This window comes from Paroedura picta, chromosome 5, assembly GCF_049243985.1.
Source record: "Paroedura picta isolate Pp20150507F chromosome 5, Ppicta_v3.0, whole genome shotgun sequence".
NCBI lineage: Eukaryota > Metazoa > Chordata > Lepidosauria > Squamata > Gekkonidae > Paroedura > Paroedura picta.
In genome coordinates, this window is record NC_135373.1 from 99,614,678 (window position 1) to 99,632,879 (window position 18,202).

The 18,202-nt window shown below is 40.0% G+C and overlaps 1 protein-coding gene across 4 annotated transcripts in view; it reads left to right on the forward strand.

Annotated features, from left to right (window-relative positions):
* ENTHD1 (ENTH domain containing 1) overlaps positions 1–18,202 on the forward strand; it is a 37,501-nt gene that overhangs the window by 2,402 nt on the left and 16,897 nt on the right. For all 4 annotated transcript variants that reach the window (XM_077339435.1, XM_077339438.1, XM_077339436.1 and 1 more), the window contains exons 2-5: positions 1,445–1,905; positions 2,846–3,055; positions 5,127–5,245; positions 17,257–17,383. In XM_077339435.1, the coding sequence (XP_077195550.1) occupies positions 1,557–1,905; positions 2,846–3,055; positions 5,127–5,245; positions 17,257–17,383 (805 nt within the window). In that variant the 5' untranslated portion in view covers positions 1,445–1,556. The remainder of the gene's footprint in view (positions 1–1,444; positions 1,906–2,845; positions 3,056–5,126; positions 5,246–17,256; positions 17,384–18,202) is intronic.

The window sequence follows — 18,202 nt, forward strand, 5'->3', positions numbered from 1 at the left end:
ATCATGGCAGTATTCTCTAGTGACTCAGTCAGGCATCGCTCAGAGACCTACCCATCCTGATGCTAACTAATGAAAAAGAAGAGGTTTGTGGGAAGAACATTTCATAAAGATGTGAACTGACAATTCACAGTAATTTAAGCTGTTTGGAAGCTGCATTTGCTTTCTATGCCATCACTGTAGCAACGGAAATGCACCCCCTGTTGCTGGCACCAGCTGGGAAAGCCAGAGTCAAGCTAATCAGTATAGAAACACAATTTCCACAGTTTAGCAGGGTGACCATTAGGCAAATAGGCTCTGGGCTTTTCTTCTTCCATTTCCTCTGCCTTTTGCTGCCTCTCAGAATACTGGTTAACAAAAAATGCTAGATATTTTTTTCTACTGATGCATACAGTCCCTGCAGTTCTAGCTTGACTCTGCTAGATCAGGGTAAATGAAATGTCTAGACTTCCATTTTAATTACTTTTCTCTTGCTACCAGAGCACCCAGCAGGAAATTTGGGCTGAAACAGAGATGCCTATAGATTGATTATTCTAATATGTATAAGTACTGCTGCTTCTTTATTCAATCTGTGTTTTCCAAGGTCTAGAAGATCAAGCCTGTGCACAATCCCTCCTCCCCTCTCATATGTGGTGACCTCAGGGGATACTGCTAATCAGGATTTTGCCTTCAGACCATGATATGAAATAGGATTGCAAACCATGTTTTGAAGGTAATCCTGGTTAGTATTGGCTACGCTTTATCCAGTTTGGAAATCACTGCAAACTAAGGAAAGAGAAGAAGTAATATGTAGTGAGAGGGAAAGATGGACCTTGTTAGCCAATAGCACATCCTGACCCTCAGAAATGTGAGACTGAATTGATTCCACTGCAGACATTCTCTGTCTATCGAAGGAGCCTATTAATAAATGCTAAAACAGTATTCTGAATTTTTACAACCTTAGCTCATGTAGTTCTTTGCTCAGAAGGTAAGCAGATGGGAAGAATGACAGCAGAGAGTTTTATTCTGGTGTATCAGAATTGGCAGATCAAAGGCAACGTTACGAATTACCCTTTTAGACATTATCCAAGATTTCATCTGCTGTTTTCCTGTAGTTTTGAAACATTTGACTGCAATTATCATAATTACAGTACTCTTGGATTCTGATGGCTGGAAAGAAGATAATTCTTTCAAATTAGCTATACAACAAATGTTATCTACCACAACTGGCCACTTATGGCTGCCACTTGTTTCCTGACTGAGGTTGTGTGCCTTTCACAGGTGCATAAATAGGCAGAAATGCAGCAAGCTGCTCTTTCCATCAAGTATAGACTGAATTTCTGCCTTCTTGTGGCACCCAAGATGCAGTTCCTCAATTAAGAAAAGAAGTTGCAAATGTAGGCCCATCATACCTGTCCTTGAGTGGTAACGTACTAATCTGCTTTTCCATTTGCTTTCCCATTTGCAGAATCATGGTGGTTCACTGCATGGCGGAATGGAAAAAAAGAAAGACATCACAGCAAAAAGAAAACGAGCATTTTTCATATATTTTATAAACCAAGCAACCATTTCCCACATCCATGGCACTCAGAAGACACATGAAGAACTTTGTGAAAAATTATTCTGAAGCTGAGATAAAAGTCAGAGAAGCAACTTCTAATGATCCTTGGGGTCCCTCTAGTTCTCTGATGCTAGAGATAAGTGACCTAACATACAACAGAGTTTCTTTTTCTGAGATTATGAGCATGATATGGCACAGACTGAATGATCACGGTAAGAACTGGAGGCATGTGTACAAATCACTCACACTCTTGGATTATCTCCTCAAGAATGGATCAAAGAAAGTCATACAGCATTGCCAGGAGGGATCTTATAACATTCAGTTGTTAAAGGATTTCCATCATATAGATGAGGCTGGAAAGGATCAAGGTAAAATTAAAAGTACTTTGAGAAGATGCAGTGTTTCATGGAAGTATTCTGTCCAAAGAAATATCAAGTACAGCAAACATAATCTTGTAATACCAGTAGGCTCTTTAAGATATATATCATTAACATAACTTATTTTATTTGATCTTTTTAATTTTTCTTGCCTTTCTCACTTTCATCCTCTATCCCTTTTCGCTTACTATTTCCTCTTTCCCTCCTACTGGCTGCCCCCATAGCCTCTCCACTTTCCCTCCCACCCAACCTATCTTTATCTGCCCTATATCTTCATCTTTGTCTCCTTCCTTTCCTGTCAGCCACTCACCCTTCTGTCCCACTTACCTCACTACCTTTTCTGTCCCTTCCTTTCAGGTTCTTCATCTTTCCCCTTTCCTTGCTTCCCTTTTCAGTTTCTCTCTTACCTTGCCTTTGACAGAAAGAAACCAAGGTTTGGAAGGCTTAGCAATATTGTGGTTGCCTGGCAATTGACAAAATGGCTCCAGGATCTGAGAACATAGTCTTTCCAGATCTCAGTGGGCATTCATTTCTTAAAGCTATAGACATCGTTTATATTATTTTGAAGTATTTTAACCCCCAAGGGATTAAAAAAAAGGGGGGCTTTGGATTTTCTCCCAAATTGAAGCTTCTTTCAGTTTTTTTCTGTTTTTGGCCCTACTCTGTGGAATTTTTTTTGATCCATAATTTCAGGCCCAGTTCGTAGTTAGGTATAATTGCAGAAATCAAACAGCTGTGAAGCCTCTTTCTGCACCTCATTGTCCTAAATATCAAGAGGTTAACATTATAAGGCAACTCACTAAGCTATCTAAAACAGAACATTGCCAGGTCTTCAGTCTCCATAGAGACCTGTGAAAGATCTGGCACTCAGTATAGAATACATTGTCAACTTCGTATCCATTTATCAAATGTGTTCTACTTTCTTCAACAGGTTTTTATGTAAGGGAGAAGTCTAAGCAAGTTATTGCCTTGCTAACAGATGAACAACAGCTGCACAATGAACGCGAAACAGCACGTCGAACTAGGCAGCGCACATCATATGCAATGCTTTTCCCTTCAAAAACTTCTGGCAAAAGTTGTTCATCAGCAATACCTGCTTCAGATCCCACTTCAGAGTTCCCTCCTTCGGAAAACATTCAATGTAAGCAGCGCACATTTAAATTGCAAGTATATGCATTTCAAAGCTTTAGGAATTGCAGTCTCAGCATACATTCAGATCCACTAAGTTCCCTTACTCCCAGACTCAGTTCTATCACAAACAGTGAACTAGCTCCCCAGCAGTGACATGATGAAGACTAACAAGAAAAATGGTCAATATGTTGTAACATAAAAAATGGCAGAAGTGATTCACTAGGGGGTATTGAAAAGCAATTGAAGACCCCAGATCTAAACACCTTTTGAGTGTGCCTATTTTTCTCCAAGGCCTTATTAGAGAAGCTTTGTCATCTGGTTCTTCATTGGAATCATCTGTATTTCTCCAGTGAACAAATGGGTAGTAGTTCAGGAAAGCTATAGTCAACATTCAATCTAGCCTATTATTCTGGTGAATGTAGCCAGAACAAAAGATAATTTGTGAGAAATCCTTGAGGGGAATTATAAACTTTGTGAAATTCAGGGCTTGATCATAGAACAAGTAGCTGCTTGGGGTGTCATTATTTGGGAGGAGGGGAATTTTGTCCATATGGCCCCCTGGCTTCTTGCCAATCCTGTTGATCCCTTGCTGGCCAGCCATCCTTTCCCCCTTTCTTCATTAGTCTGTAATTGGAGAGATTCAAATGGGTAACCATGTTGGTCTGAAGTAGCACAATAAAATCAGAGTCCATCAAAGATTTATTCAGGGAATGAGCTTTCGAGTGCAAGCACTCTTCCTCAAACTACTGTCTACTGATTAACAGAATTGATTTTTGCTATAGATTCCCTGTCATGTAAGAAGATCATAGTCTGACGAAGAGTGCTTGCACTTGAAAGCTCACACCCTGAATAAATCTTTGTTAGTCTAAAAGTGCTACTGGACTCTGATTTTAGTCTGTAATTGGAGAGACTGGTTATCTTCAGAAAGTGTTATCCTGTCCTGATACTCATCTCTGAGTATGGCTAAAGAAAGGGGAGGCAGGAGGGGACACAAAGTGCTGACAGCAGATGAGAGACAGTTTCTAGTTTTGCTTTGGAGAGCTGTAGCATGAAGGATACTCATGCACTGAATCTTAGTGACCAGAGCAGGAGAATTCTCCCCCCCCCCCATCTGTGCTACTGCTGTCCAGCTCTTTGCAAAGGGCGGCATGAGTGGCAGGCCACCGGAAGGACAGCCAAATAACTTGAGCTGGCCCTGGGTAAATTGGCAGAGCTAGTTTGTGACACTGATGGTCAGTATTATTAAGTATTAACAAAAATATGCAGGTTTGCTGAAATGGTAGGAATTCAGATTAACTGTGCTTTCATTAGCTTTTCTGTCACTGTCATCAGAGTAATTGGTAGCGTCTTGGAGCACTTGGCAAGGAAATAAATATATAATTGTTGAATAATTATTTATTAATCATTAAAAGATGAAAAGGATGAGAAAACTCTTTTTAGAAGAATTTGAAACGGCAGTTAATCAAATATAGAAATTGCCTTAGAGGCATCAATTTACTGCTACAAATTTTTCCATTTGTCTCCAAATAAAAGTCCCTGTCACAGGGATGCGGCCTTTAAAGTTTCCCATTATCTTTCAAATAGTCTCTAAATTCCTTTTTAGCTGTTCCTAATGTGAAACACATACCTGCCATACTGCAGTAATAACTTCCCTTTTAAAGACTAATTAGAAGATAGGGTGGCAGAGAAGGACGATACTGTCCCTGGTTATTTAGTTTGTTCCTCTATATAATGTGAATATAAACAAGAATGGTTTGATCTTCATGTTCATTTTTTCCATCTGGGGAAAAATAAAATATTTATTTTGCACACTAAGGATATCAGCAGAATGATTAGGTAACAGTAGGAGTGCTCTGTTGAAATTTCATTTTGTCCGGGTTTGTCAGTTATCGCAGATAAAAGACGTCAGCATGCAGGCCCAGCCATTGGCAAGGAATGTTGCAGTTAATGAACTGAACAAGACTACAGAGGCTTTTTTTTGCCCAATTAACTTCAGAAAATGTAACATCTGTTTAAAACTTCTTTTTCTTTTGTGTATTACGTATATGCATATATATAAATAAATGTAATTCCTTTGGCAGATTTTTCCCTTAAGGCATCGCCTGCAGCTGAACATAGCCAGACTACTCAGATGTCAGGCAAAGCAGAAATGGCCTGTGAAACAGTGGCACCAAATACCATCACAAAGAAGTCATCAGAGGTAAATTGAATGCTGCATTTGAAGGGAAGAAACTGGATTATGATTGCAGATGTAACAACATTTTTCCGAGGCATAAGCTTTATTGAATTAAATTTATTTATTTAATATATATTTATTATTGTTATATTATTTACATAACAATTTTAAATATACACAGTAAAATCTGATTTTGTAACCATTGCACTCAACCGTCCAAACACACATAATTAAAACAATTTGGAATACAAAACAAAGACAACAATTCAAACATTGTTTAGGAAGGAGGGATCATTATGTCCTTATGACACTCCTGTGAGGTAGGTTAAGCTGGGAGTGTGTGACTGGCAAAGTCACCCAGTGAATTTCCATGGCAGTGTGGGAATTTGAACCCAGACCCTTCAGATCCTAAGTAACACTCTAACCACGATACCACACTGGCCGTCTACGTCCAAGTAGGTCTCCATTGGATTGCTCCTCCTGTAATTTATTTAATCCTTCTTATGTTCTGGCAGTTAGTATCACTCAAGTAGTTTGCCTCTTTTGGAGTGAGAGAGAATTATACTGTCAGGCAACTGCCATATTGAATCTGCTCCTGAATCTATTACTGAATATGGCTGACTTCAGAACCAGCTGTGAGGGAAGATATCATCTTGTAAACAAGAGGCAGATTTGGTATGATCATGATAAACTGGGAACAGAATGACCATAATTTTTATGTTCTCTAGAAATAAAAATCTGCTGTGAGTGAAGCTAGATTCTAAAATGGCATTTACTAAGATCAAATGGACAAGTTCATTAGTGAAAATGGTAGGGGGTTTCTAAGCCTGTTTCCCAGAACAGGAGGCATACTATATACTATAGAGTTTTTTTGTGATACTCCCACTGTTGTGTAAGTTGGTGGTAAATAACCTCAGATAAGGTACAGGTAGCATTTCAAATGTGTTAAACTTTTCACCACTATTAAATGAATGCAGTCCTTTGACTGTCTCTGGACCTCATGTTCCCACTCTTCTGACATGACAAGCAGGAAGAAGGCTCCTTAGGAACTTTATACCCCTTATAGCAAGAACAGATTGAATCAATTTTAGAAATACATTACTATTGCTGAGATGTTACAAAACAAGGAGTAGGTCAGGAGTATTGAATTCCTCTATACTGTAGTCTCATTAGTTGTACTCGATTCTCCCTGCAGCTTAAGCAGGTTCTGTAAGGTGATCCTGAAGCATAAATAAAACAATGAAAATGAAAATAAAGCAAGAAGCAAAACAACAGTGAGAATAATAAGCTAGTGACAATATGATAGCAATGAAGTATTTGGCTGTATATACAGGAAAACCACCAAATATTTTAATTAAAATACAGTTTAAGATTAAAACAAACATTTATAAGGAATAGTATTTTTTAAAGGATGATTTTAAATGATCAGGGTTGTTAGTTTATTAAGGAGTTTTTACTTAAGTAAAGCACTGAACTCCAGGTGTATATCTATGTGGAATAGAAAAGGAGCTACCCTTGTGCGGATGATGAAAGCAACAAAATCAGTATATCAACAAGGTAGTGAGAAACCCATCCCCCAAGGAAGCAGAACAATATGAATTTGTAAATTATCTGATGTGTGTACATATGTTCCTGAAAGACATGTTTCAAGCACATGAGTGGTGTTAAAAGGGAAAGCTGCTGAAGCCCCTGAATGTTTAGAAAACCCTGGCGGGGACGAGTTTGAGGAGTGGGTTTTCTAAGTTGCCCCCCGCCCGCCTGCACATATGATGCACATTTTGTATATTTAGTGTTGTTTAAGAGTAACTTGATAATTAAATATCAAATGGAAGAGGACAGATATCAGGAGTTTTGGTATGGTTACATTTTGTTAATAACTCAACAGTTATTTCTGTTATATTCTGATTATTGTTACTTTATTAAAAATATTTTTTGGAAAGTTGGAAGATATCAAGTTGACTCACCTTACATATTTCTTTGTCAGTTGTTTCCCAAACCACATATATCCTCTATCTTGTATCATCCCTCTCCGATTCTTCCTTCATTTCCTCCCTTTCTGCCTAATCAATTAATTTGGCTGGGCCAGCAATGTACTTAATTGATCACCAGGGTCAGCGATGCATTTTGCCACCCCAGGCAAATTCAGTGCCATCCCTTGTAATTTTGGTGAGCTGGAAAAGTCTTCTCGGGGCCATATTAAATGTGTGACAGCGGGATGTGACCTCCTTCTCGGACATGGGTAGCAGTGGCAAGGGTTTGAGTAGGATTACCAATCTCCAGGTGGTGGCTGAAAATCTCCTGCTATTACAATTGATTTCCACATGACAGAAATCAGTTCACCTGCTTTGGAAGTATATTGTATATTGGCAATCTGTCCTGACCCTTGCCCTACTCAGGCTCCACTTTGAAATCTCCAGGTATTTCCCAATCCGGAGCTGGCAAATCTAGATTTGAGAGGTGATAAGTGCTGATTTCTAATTTGGCGAGCCATCTGGGTGATCTTGGGCTCGCCACAGCACTGATAAAGTTGTTCTGACTGAGCAATAATATCAGGGGTTTCTCAGCCTCACCTACCTCACAGGGCGTCTGTTGTGGGGAGAGGAAAGGGAAGGAGAATGTAAGTCATTTTGAGTCTCCTGGTAGAGAAAAGTGGCACATAAAAACCAACTCTTCTGGAATAGAAAAGGGGCTACCCTTGTGCAGATGATGAAAGCAGCAAAATCAGTATATCAATAATCAGTATATCAACCCATCCCCCAAGGATGCAGAACAATAAACCATGCTGGTCACCTCCTCCCAGATACTGTAATCTGCTCATTTGGCATCCCAATCAACCATTTAGATTGTTTTGGTGATCCCTACATGTCATACCCGCTGGAGATGGTGATTGTGTGGAGTTAGACTATGGGCACAATTGTGTGGCTTTTCAAGAGACCTTGTGTGGTATAATGACAGATTGCTGGATTGAGCCCAAGAAGATGCAACTTCAAATTCCATACAAAGAAAAACAGAAGGGAGAAAAGGGACTTAAAAAGTTTAGTCTGTAAAGAAAGAGAGGATCATAAAAATATTTGACAGACCAAATGGAGTACAAAAGCATGTAATATTTACATGAAAAAAGTACAAAATGGATAAAATTAATTAAGCAACCAGACCCATCCCAGTCTGGTTTCTGGCCTGGCCATGGGGTAGAGACAGTGCTAGTCCCCCTGATGGGCAACCTCCGTCGCCAGCTGGATCGGGGCGGGTCGGCGCTGATATTAGATATTAGATCTCTCAGCAGCGTTTGACACAGTAGATCATGAGCTTTTAGCTCACCGCCTCGCCGATGCCGGGATCAGAGGGACTGCCCTTCAGTGGCTGATCTCCTTTTTCCGGAATCACGGACAGAGAGTAGCATTACGAGAGACCTCATCAAAGCATCACCAACTGGCTTGTGGAGTCCCCCAAGGGGCAATTCTCTCTCCAACTCTATTTAACATCTTTATGCGCCGTCTTGCCCAACTGGTGCAGAGGTTTGGGCTGGGTTGTCACCAATTTGCTCTTCCTCCTGATGGATGGCCGCCCTGATTCTCCTCCAGAAACATTAGCTAGCTGCTTGGAAGCGATGATGGGGTGGCTTAAGCAGAGATGTCTGAAGCTCAACCCTTCAAAGACAGAGGTCCTGTGGCTGGGCAGGAAAGGTCCAAGTGAGGAAGCGTGCCTACCCAATCTGGATGGAGTGCAGTTAACAGTGGCCCACTCTGCCAGAAACCTCGGAGTGATACTCGATGCCTCCTTCTCTATGAAGGCTCAGATCACAATGGTAGTGCGGCTGGCATTTTACCACCTTCACCAAGCCAAACTACTAGCGCCCTTCTTGGCCCCGGAACACCTCACCACAGTGATCAACGCAACGGTCACCTCTAGGCTGGACTTCTGTATCTCGCTCTACGCGGGCCTACCCTTATCCTTGATCCGGAAACTGCAATTGGTCCAAAATGGCTGCCAGGGTCCTCACAGTAACACCTCGGAGGTCCTACATCCAGCCCATCCTTCAGCAGCTGCGCTGGCTCCCAGTTGAATTCCGGATCAGGCTTAAGGTTTTGGTTATCACCTTTAAGGCCATACACGGTCTGGGCCCAGTATACCTGAGTGATTGTCCCTCAAAGAGCCTTGTGCTCGACTACCTCCAACCTCCTGGTGGTCCCTGGCCCCAAGGAAGCCCACTTAACCTCAACCAGGGCCATAGCTTTCTCCATTCTGGCCCCCACCTGATGGAATGAGCTCCCAGAGGAGATCAGGGCCCTGACAGAGCCTAAACAGTTCCGCAGGGCCTGCAAAAGGGAGCTCCTCCACCAGGCATTTGGTTGAGGTTGACCCGGACCATCACATCCAATTGGCCCTCAGCTCCCACCCTCCTATTATAACCGCCACTAGTCTGCCTGGCGCACTGGGTCCCGGTGGGAGTTTAGCTGAGGCTCCTTTGCAGTTCATGTTATTACTGTTATCATGTTGGGGTTATTGTTGTTGTACTGTTGCTGTTGTCACATGTGTTCCTCATGTGATATGTATCTGTTTCCTGTTCCCTGTAAACCGCCCCGAGCCTTCGGATGGTTAAACTAGATATACAAAATTGCATGATTTTTAAGAGAGCACAGGGAACTTCAGTAGCAATAGTGTGGGAAATAATTGATCAGACACAACCGTATTATGTCTTTTGATAATAGTTTATCCTGAGTTTGATGATTAAGGTTTGTACCAAAATGGGAATAGACTGGTACCCTATTCAAGTTTAAGTACAAAGGCATTGTTCAGGCAGTGTGATTTCAGCTGGCATTCAACTTTCAAAGTCAGAATTTGAAATCCAAGTTCTACCTTTTGAAGGTGAAAGGTATTTTCAACCTTACTTATATGATTGTAGTGGATACTAATGGTTTTAGAGGAGCTGAAGGCAATAAAGAGATCATGGCATGCTTGGGGCTTTTTAGTTTAGAAAAGAAGCAGCAAATGTTATATGACAGAAGTTTGTGTAAACCTTGTGGAGAAAGTGGACAGAGAAATAAATGCCTCTCTCCCTCAATACTAAATTCAGGGGGATGGCCATGTTTGTCTGGAGCAATAGCGCAAATCATGATGATCATCATCATCTTTGTTCGTATTTCCTAGCCTTCTTGATAGCTCAGGGCAAGTTGCAACATATTAAAATCATCCATTCCTAAAAACCAGTATAAATATTAAAAACATCTATAATTTACATTCAGCTTCATTTCAATAAAAAATTGGGGGAATTCCAGCTTTTTCTTTGGGGGGGGGGGTTTGGTCTTACATCTGTTTTTCCGGCAGTGTGACCAGCTGTTCTTGAAGTGTGCATGCACCTAAATGTTTATACCCAGAATTAAACTTTGGTTGGTCTTAAAGGTGCCACTGGACTCAAACTTCATCATACTAGAATTTCTTTCAATACAGTTCTCCAGTAAAAAAATAAAATTCTAATCAAAGTTGAGCCACCAGATGTATCTAAAAACCTACTGCCCTCCAAGATAACTGTTCCTGGCTTCGAGCAAGGTCCTTAGCATTCTTCAGCCCAATTCAATGCTGTGGGCGTTGAGGCTCCTCTTGATAAATTAAGACAAACAAAGATAAAATCCTGCCAGGAACTGTAATGTTGACAGCCTGGGCTGAAAAGTTCTTAAAAACTTCCAAGGCAGCTCACAAAGCCCTTGTTGCAAAGGCAATTTGCAGTTCCATACTAGGATTTGGGTTTGCCCAGTGAAGTTGGAAGTAGGCTCAGAATGGCAAAAGGAAGCATTCCTTCACAGAAATCAAACTTAAGATAGTGCCAATTACCACAAGATATTGTGAAGACCATGAACTTAGGTTATTATACCAAATGGTGAGACAATTTAATGGCGAATACATCTATCGGGGGGGGTCTAACCATGATATCTAAATGGAACCACCATATTTAGTACCATAAAGAATCAGACTTTGGGGACAAGGCTCAAAGGGTGCTCATCATAATCCTGCCATGCTTGTAAGCATGTAGTGACACTGGGCAGGCTACTGTGGGAAAGAGAAGGCTCCTTTGATCTGACCCAGTAAGGCATTTCTTATATTCGTATTGCAGACTTCAGATAAGGCCCTGCTGGAAACATTTCCTATCCATTAATTTAATTGTATAAATGGTGTCACTGCTTTCGAAAAAGAAAAAAGTGAAATGTGAAGGGATGTTCCTTTGAAATATATTCAGTTGTGCTAGTATATTTCCCTGTACTTCTGTGAAGCATCGTCTTTTATTAAAATTAGTAGCACTTCCCACCGTTCCACTTTCCTTCTGTTCTGTATGATAAAGCTTTTTTGGTGATGTCCTATCATACTGTCTAAGTATTGTAGGAGGTCTTCAGTAAAGAAAAGAAAAGCATCAGCAGGAAGTTGAAAATATCTCTATGGTCGCATGGGCAAAATCTGCCAATTTTTCTCTTGTGAAAAATGATTTGAGATAAGCTGTTTGAACTCATTTTGTTTTCCCCATACAGAATGGAGATTTGAGTTCTGAGCTGCATTTTCTCTTCTCCTGCTCCAGTTTTCATAGCTGATCATTCTTATCGTTTATATGAAACGCTTCATAGCTTCAAGTCACTGCTGTTGACTAATTAAACCTCACTTGAATTGCCATTAATGTCAGCGTTTACCCAGATAATGTACTGTCACAAGGTCTTAGATACTGCATTTATTTCCTGTTTTATAAATAATGAATTAATGTAAAGTCTGTCAGCATAATACTTATTTTAATTGCCTTTCTTGTAGTGGCCCAGTAAATACTTGTGTCTTCTTTATTATAAGTGAGATATGTTTATAGAAAAAAAATTAGCTATGTTATAAAAGGCTGGTTGGGAGATGAGCTACTCCAGAATTTAATTCATTTAAACTGAAGCCTGCTCAGTTATGAATATTTGAATTTTTAATCTGAACAACAGATTGAGAATATAAAATAATCAGTAAAATAGTTTGACTCCCATAGATATTACCCTGTATAAACGAAATGTGATGTTCAGAAAACTAGACCAAATAAAAATGTCTCATAGCAGCTCCTAAGGATGTTTCAGGTTTGGCAAGTCTCCAGGTGAAGAAAGTTTTGTAGTCAAAAGCCATCAAGCATGACTCTCTAATGGCCTAGACCAGGGAATTGCCAAACTGTGGCTTTCCAGACATCTGTCTGCTGGCAGGGGCACATGGTAATCAGAGTCCATGGACATCTGGAGAGTCACAGTTGGGCCATCTACTGGTTTACACTATGGTACACTATGATGCTGTTGTTTTAAGAACAACTCCCAGAGCCTCTCTAGAAAGGAAGGCTGAAGTCTTATGCCGATAACTGGAGGAAGAGTTACAAGTTACTGAGAACTAGTTGTGGCCTGTTCTGCTAGTTGGCTGTTCCAATTAGGGCTGCCAGCTATGGGTTGGGAAATCCCTGGAATCTTTGGGAGTGGAGCCGGGAGTGGGTGGGATTTGAGGTGGGGAGGGACTTCAGTGGAATATAATGCTATGGAGTCCACCCTCCAAAGCAACTCTTTTCTCCAGTGGAACTGCTCTCTTTAGTCTGGAGATGACTTATAGTTCCAGGGGCTCTCCATGTCCCATCTGGAGACTGGCATCTCTAGTTCCAATAAACACAGTTCTGACAAACCCAATTTAGGGCCAGTTCATCCAATTAACTGAGGCACTGGCAGCAGCTCAAGGGTCAGTGATTGAGGAGAAGACAACAGGCATGACTTCTGCGTTTCATTGCCTCACAGACTTCTATGATTATCAGTTGGGTCCAAGGCAAATTCTTGAGATGCTGGCAGTGCCACTGGAACTTGGCTTGCCACAAGTATCTATAGGAGCAATCATGTCTCCTCTCAACCTCCTCTTCTCCATGCTGAACATTCTCGTCCCTCAGCCTTTCCTCATCAAACCAAGCCTATGAGGAAAGGTTGAGGGTGTTGGGAATGAGAGACACTAAAAACATGGGAAAAGGATTTAAGCAGGAGGCCATGGCAATAATGCAGAACTATATCTTAAGAAACAAAGAAAATGTGAACAAAAATTGCTGTTTCGCTTTTTATAACACTTTTTTCTCCTTGCATGTTCTATAGGGTTGCAGGACAATTCAAACAGATACCTCTGTAAAAAGTATTTTATGAAATTTAGAATTCAAGGGACAGAATTCTGGTACATAGACTACAAGTATGATGTAGATGCAAATAGTTATGCAAGTAAGACTTCTTGGTCCATGAGGACTCAATTAAATTGTGATTCAAAAGAGACTTCATTCATCCCATAATTTAAAACTCTTAAGTTCCCCTAGTGATGGCACTGTCATAGGATTATCACCCACACTTTGTCAAACACAGCCATCCCCATATATACTAATTATAGATATTTAAATTAGTTTGAGCTGATTCTGCTGAAAAACATTAATACTTTTTGCTTTCACAGTCACTACAACAAATGCAGCAGAGCTGAGTGATCTTCCACAAACTAATGGATTAAGCTTGAATCCTAAGGACAATGGATGGAATTCTATTGGCAAAATGGGGCCTTCTTATCTTATCCTGTCCATTCTACTTTCTTAAAAGTTTTTCCTGGGTGTCAGTATATCATGTGTATGTGTAATGGAGAGGGGCTATGGCTCAGTTATAGGTTATCTGCTTGGCATGCATATGCTCCCGGATTTGTTTATTTAGATTTACATTTATATAACCCAAGTGACTCCAGTTAAAAGGATTGGGCAGTAGGTGATGTGAAAGACCTCTGTCTGAGATCCTGAAGAGCCACTGCCAGTCTGAACTAGGGCTAATATGTACAGCAGGATACCTCGCAAAAAGTCTGCAAAAAATATGTCTTTTTTATTCTGCATTTGGCACTGGTTTTGTCATGGAAAACCCACTATAGTATTTTTGATTCTGCATTGTCCTACCCACTCGTAGCAATGAGTGTTCCACATGGTTTCTGTGCAATATTTGAAACTAGTTTTACGATTACTGTTCTTTCACAACAGTGCTGGAGATGCCTGTTTTCACATGCATAAACATTAGTGTGGTTTTGGTCTCCTCCCTTATAACACCATATACCAATGGGTGAAGGGACAGCCACTAGTCCCTCATCCACCAATGGGAGTTTGAGATGCCCTTTGTTCAGTGCAGACTCTCTTACCTCTGCTATGACAACATTACACCAGCAAAAATTAATTAATTCATTTCCTCAGAGGCATTTCAATCCATTCTCTGCAAGGAACAGCATACCTCTGAGGGGGAAATGTAGCATTTACAAAAAGCTGTGCATCCCCATGGAAATTTCATGTTGAGGTCTCCAAGTCCATGAACTACAATTTCCATGAGGCCCTGCCAGCAGCATTTGGCAGACAAGTGATCAAATGATGTTGCAGCTGACCATGGCCTGCCAATGAGTGTCTAGCACAATGGAGGAAGTTTCCCCCCTTAAGGATTTACATTCATGTCTTACAAATACATAATTATATGCAGAAAAAACCAACACAGTATCAGAGCACATACATAAATGTGACCGTTTTTTAGAAACAACAATTTAAAAGGGTCAGTATACTGACTTTGGTGAAAACCTGTACATGCATAATAGCCCTTAGACAATAATGACCAAAGCTGCCTGAGTGTGTAACTGAGCAGGGAATCAGCAGCTATTAGAGACCCTTCCTTGCATGAAAGGGAAGTGCCTTCTGCTTATGCTGGGATAACCTGAAACTGGACATCTAGTTTACACTGGAACTGAATACAAATGAGAGTTCTTCCCTAGAAGCAACGGTTAAGTCCCACTAAAGTTGTAATTACTTTTATCCAGGCAAGGTTACTATCAATGATTATTATTGGTAGCTGCTTTCTTGCTACATGGGGATTATCTTCATGGAAACTGAGATGACACTGGAGGAGCATTTTACTGGTCCAGTGAAGCAAAATGTATCAGTACATCTTATGAAGTTAAGCATTTTTACATGTTCTACTAAGAACTTCCCTTGTTTATACATACGTTTTAATGGTTTACAGTTTTATCCTCTTAATTTCAATCCTTTTTTCTTGAGGAACTACTTCCATGCAACTATCTGAATCAACTTCAAAGAAATCCTAGACAATCATAATATTATATTTTATTATTTATTTATTCAATTTATAACCCACCACTCCCACACAGTGTCTCGTGGTGGGTAACAACATACCCTGCCCACAATAAACCCCCTTTAAATATTAGGTTTATTGTTATTGGATTTATTCCCTGTTGCTATCAGCAAAGCTGCCTTGCTGCAGGTTACTCTCCTTAGGATGGCACTATAATCTACGTAACTATAAACATTAAGCTCTTACTTTCAAGCTCAACCAAGTTATAATCAAAGTATAAGCTTTTGTGTGCATGCACACTTTGTCAGAATAAAATTTCATTGGTCTTAAAGATGCCGCTGAGGCTCACACTTTGTTCTACTACTTCAGACCAACATGGTCGCCCACTTGAAGTTAAGCTGCTACTGTTACTATTGATGGACTTAACTGTAAGCAAAAGGAAAAATATATGTTTGAGAATGACTTCAAAGCTGTGGTTTAACTTTAAACAATGAATACAGTTTATCCTTAGCTACACTTGTGGTGAAAGTATGTCCTGAACCCATTCAATCACTTCTTAACACCTGTTGGCAGCATAGACGGTTTTGTTTGCTAGAATTTTGCCCAATAGGCCCTCAGTCCTAAGTCTGTTTACTAGGAAATGTTCCATTTTGAACTCTATGAAATTTACTTCATAGTTTGCATTATTAGCATTGTACTGAAAGCTGCATTAAGTAATGTCTTAATTCATTCATTTGTATTATGACCTTTGGTGGGTAAATAATGGAATATATCTCCAAAGTGGATGCAGCCTGTGGAAGGGGGGGTTGGGGAGGGATGGCAGCATGATATTTTTATTATTAGTATTAATTGAAAAAAAAACTTATCAGGAAAATAGTTTTTTTCTTCCTAACTGCCTTGATTTATTATCAGAAAACTTCATACTCAGTTTTCCCACTTGGAAACTTAAAATATTGTTCTGATATCACATATGTGAAACTACATTCTTTAATCTTTGTAAACAGTTATGTTATAGCTTGATGTTAAGATTATTGCTATTACAAATAGGGATTAGAACTGCTAACACTGAACAATTATATTAAAACAAGTCCTTCCAGTAAAAGAAAGGAAATGTTTAAGACATATACTATTTTCAAAGACTTCCTGCATTATCGTATTGCATCTGATAGAACCCTTGATGTTTGATTAAGAAGATCTGAAGAAGAGTTTGGAAAATTGGAAATGACTGTTTGGCAGAATTGTGTCAATTAAAATGAATTTTTGTGTGATGTTTTATTTTTAATTAATGCAATTCTCTTTTTAAAATCAGATCTGCATCAAAATTAGCAAAGGGGCTATGGGCGTTTTTTTTGGGAAGGACAAGAAATCTAGAATGAGTATTGTAACTTCAAAAGTGCAATAAGGATAGGACCCTCCATTTCCCAGAGTCTTCATTCTCACAGACAGGTGAATATGCTCTGTACAAAAAGACCAAGCAATGTGTGCAAGTTAGGAATGGATTGGCATGCGTGACCCCAGTCTTCCCGTCCAGGCATCGATTTATATCTAGCTTTAGAACATCTGCATAGACTAATGGAGTAGGGTTATACCCACAAAGCTAATTCATTGGCAGGGTTGTGACTCCACATTAGAGCATGGAGAAGGTCCCAGGTTTCAATCCCTGATGTCTTCAGTGAAAAAAACCTCAGGTAGCAGGTGTGAAAAATCATTGCCTAAAACTCTGAAGATCCTTTACCACTGTACAGCTCAATAAAGATAGGTCCTTATATCAAAATTTCAAATGCTTAAATAGGTGACTGTTTTTAATCCCCTACCCATTATGTTACATTCCACTTATAAAAACCCATTAATTCCTTCTCTTAATGGTTTTTCCCCCAGCAGTCTTTTTCTACTTGAACGATTTCTGTTTTTTCTCTCGAACAGGACCTGATTGTCTTTAGTGAGGATGAACCTTCTACATTTGCTGTGCAATCAACATTTCCTACCAGGATCTCCAAAGACAAATTGGCAACAGATAAAAAAGCAGCCACCAGCACCGCTTGGAAACCAAGTATGTAGAAAACAAAAAGCAGAGTCTAAAGATCCACAGTCAAACTACATTCTAATTCCACTGAGGGCATCTCTTGTAATATTATATAACTCAGGATCACCCAATGAATTAGCCAAGACTGAGAGAAGGAAGTGACTTCTCAGACAACAAGTAATTTCCTGGGTCCATTTGCTTTCCTAAAATGTTGTGATAGTTACCAGCTTAGATAGTTGAGAGCATTCGCTGGGTCTTAGAAACTGTTGCCATGGAGGCAATCAATGTCATACAACAAAACAATTAGGATCTCAGGTGTGAGATATTATTGATAGAAAAATAAGCATTTGGAGCAGGTGAACTCTGTAGGACCGTTTATGCACTGGGAACTTCACTGCCCCAGATCCCGTGCAGGAGCTCAAATCGTGGGCGGATGAGGCGCACTGAGCCAAATGCTCCTCTGTGTGGGTGCAGGAATAGGTGGGGCAACCTGCCACAACTAAAACTCCAGTCTGCAGCCCGGCATGAAACCTCCAGTGCATAAACGGTCCAGGTCAGGATTCTATTTTCATGCCAGCCCTTGTCTTCCTGGCAATAAAGGGGGACCCAACTGCAAGAAATTTCAAAAATTAGAAACCAAATTGACTTTTTCTTGTAAGTGTTCATTGTTACCTTTCAAATCATACCTCTTCCTGCCCTTAAAATGCAAGTGGAAAGTATGTAACCAGTAATTTGTATAAGCAAAACAGAACTGAAATGTGCCAATCTGTCATAGAATTGACTCAGGGCAACCATGATTCATTTTTCCACTTCTAGGAATGTAGTATGTACAAGCCAAAACTATCT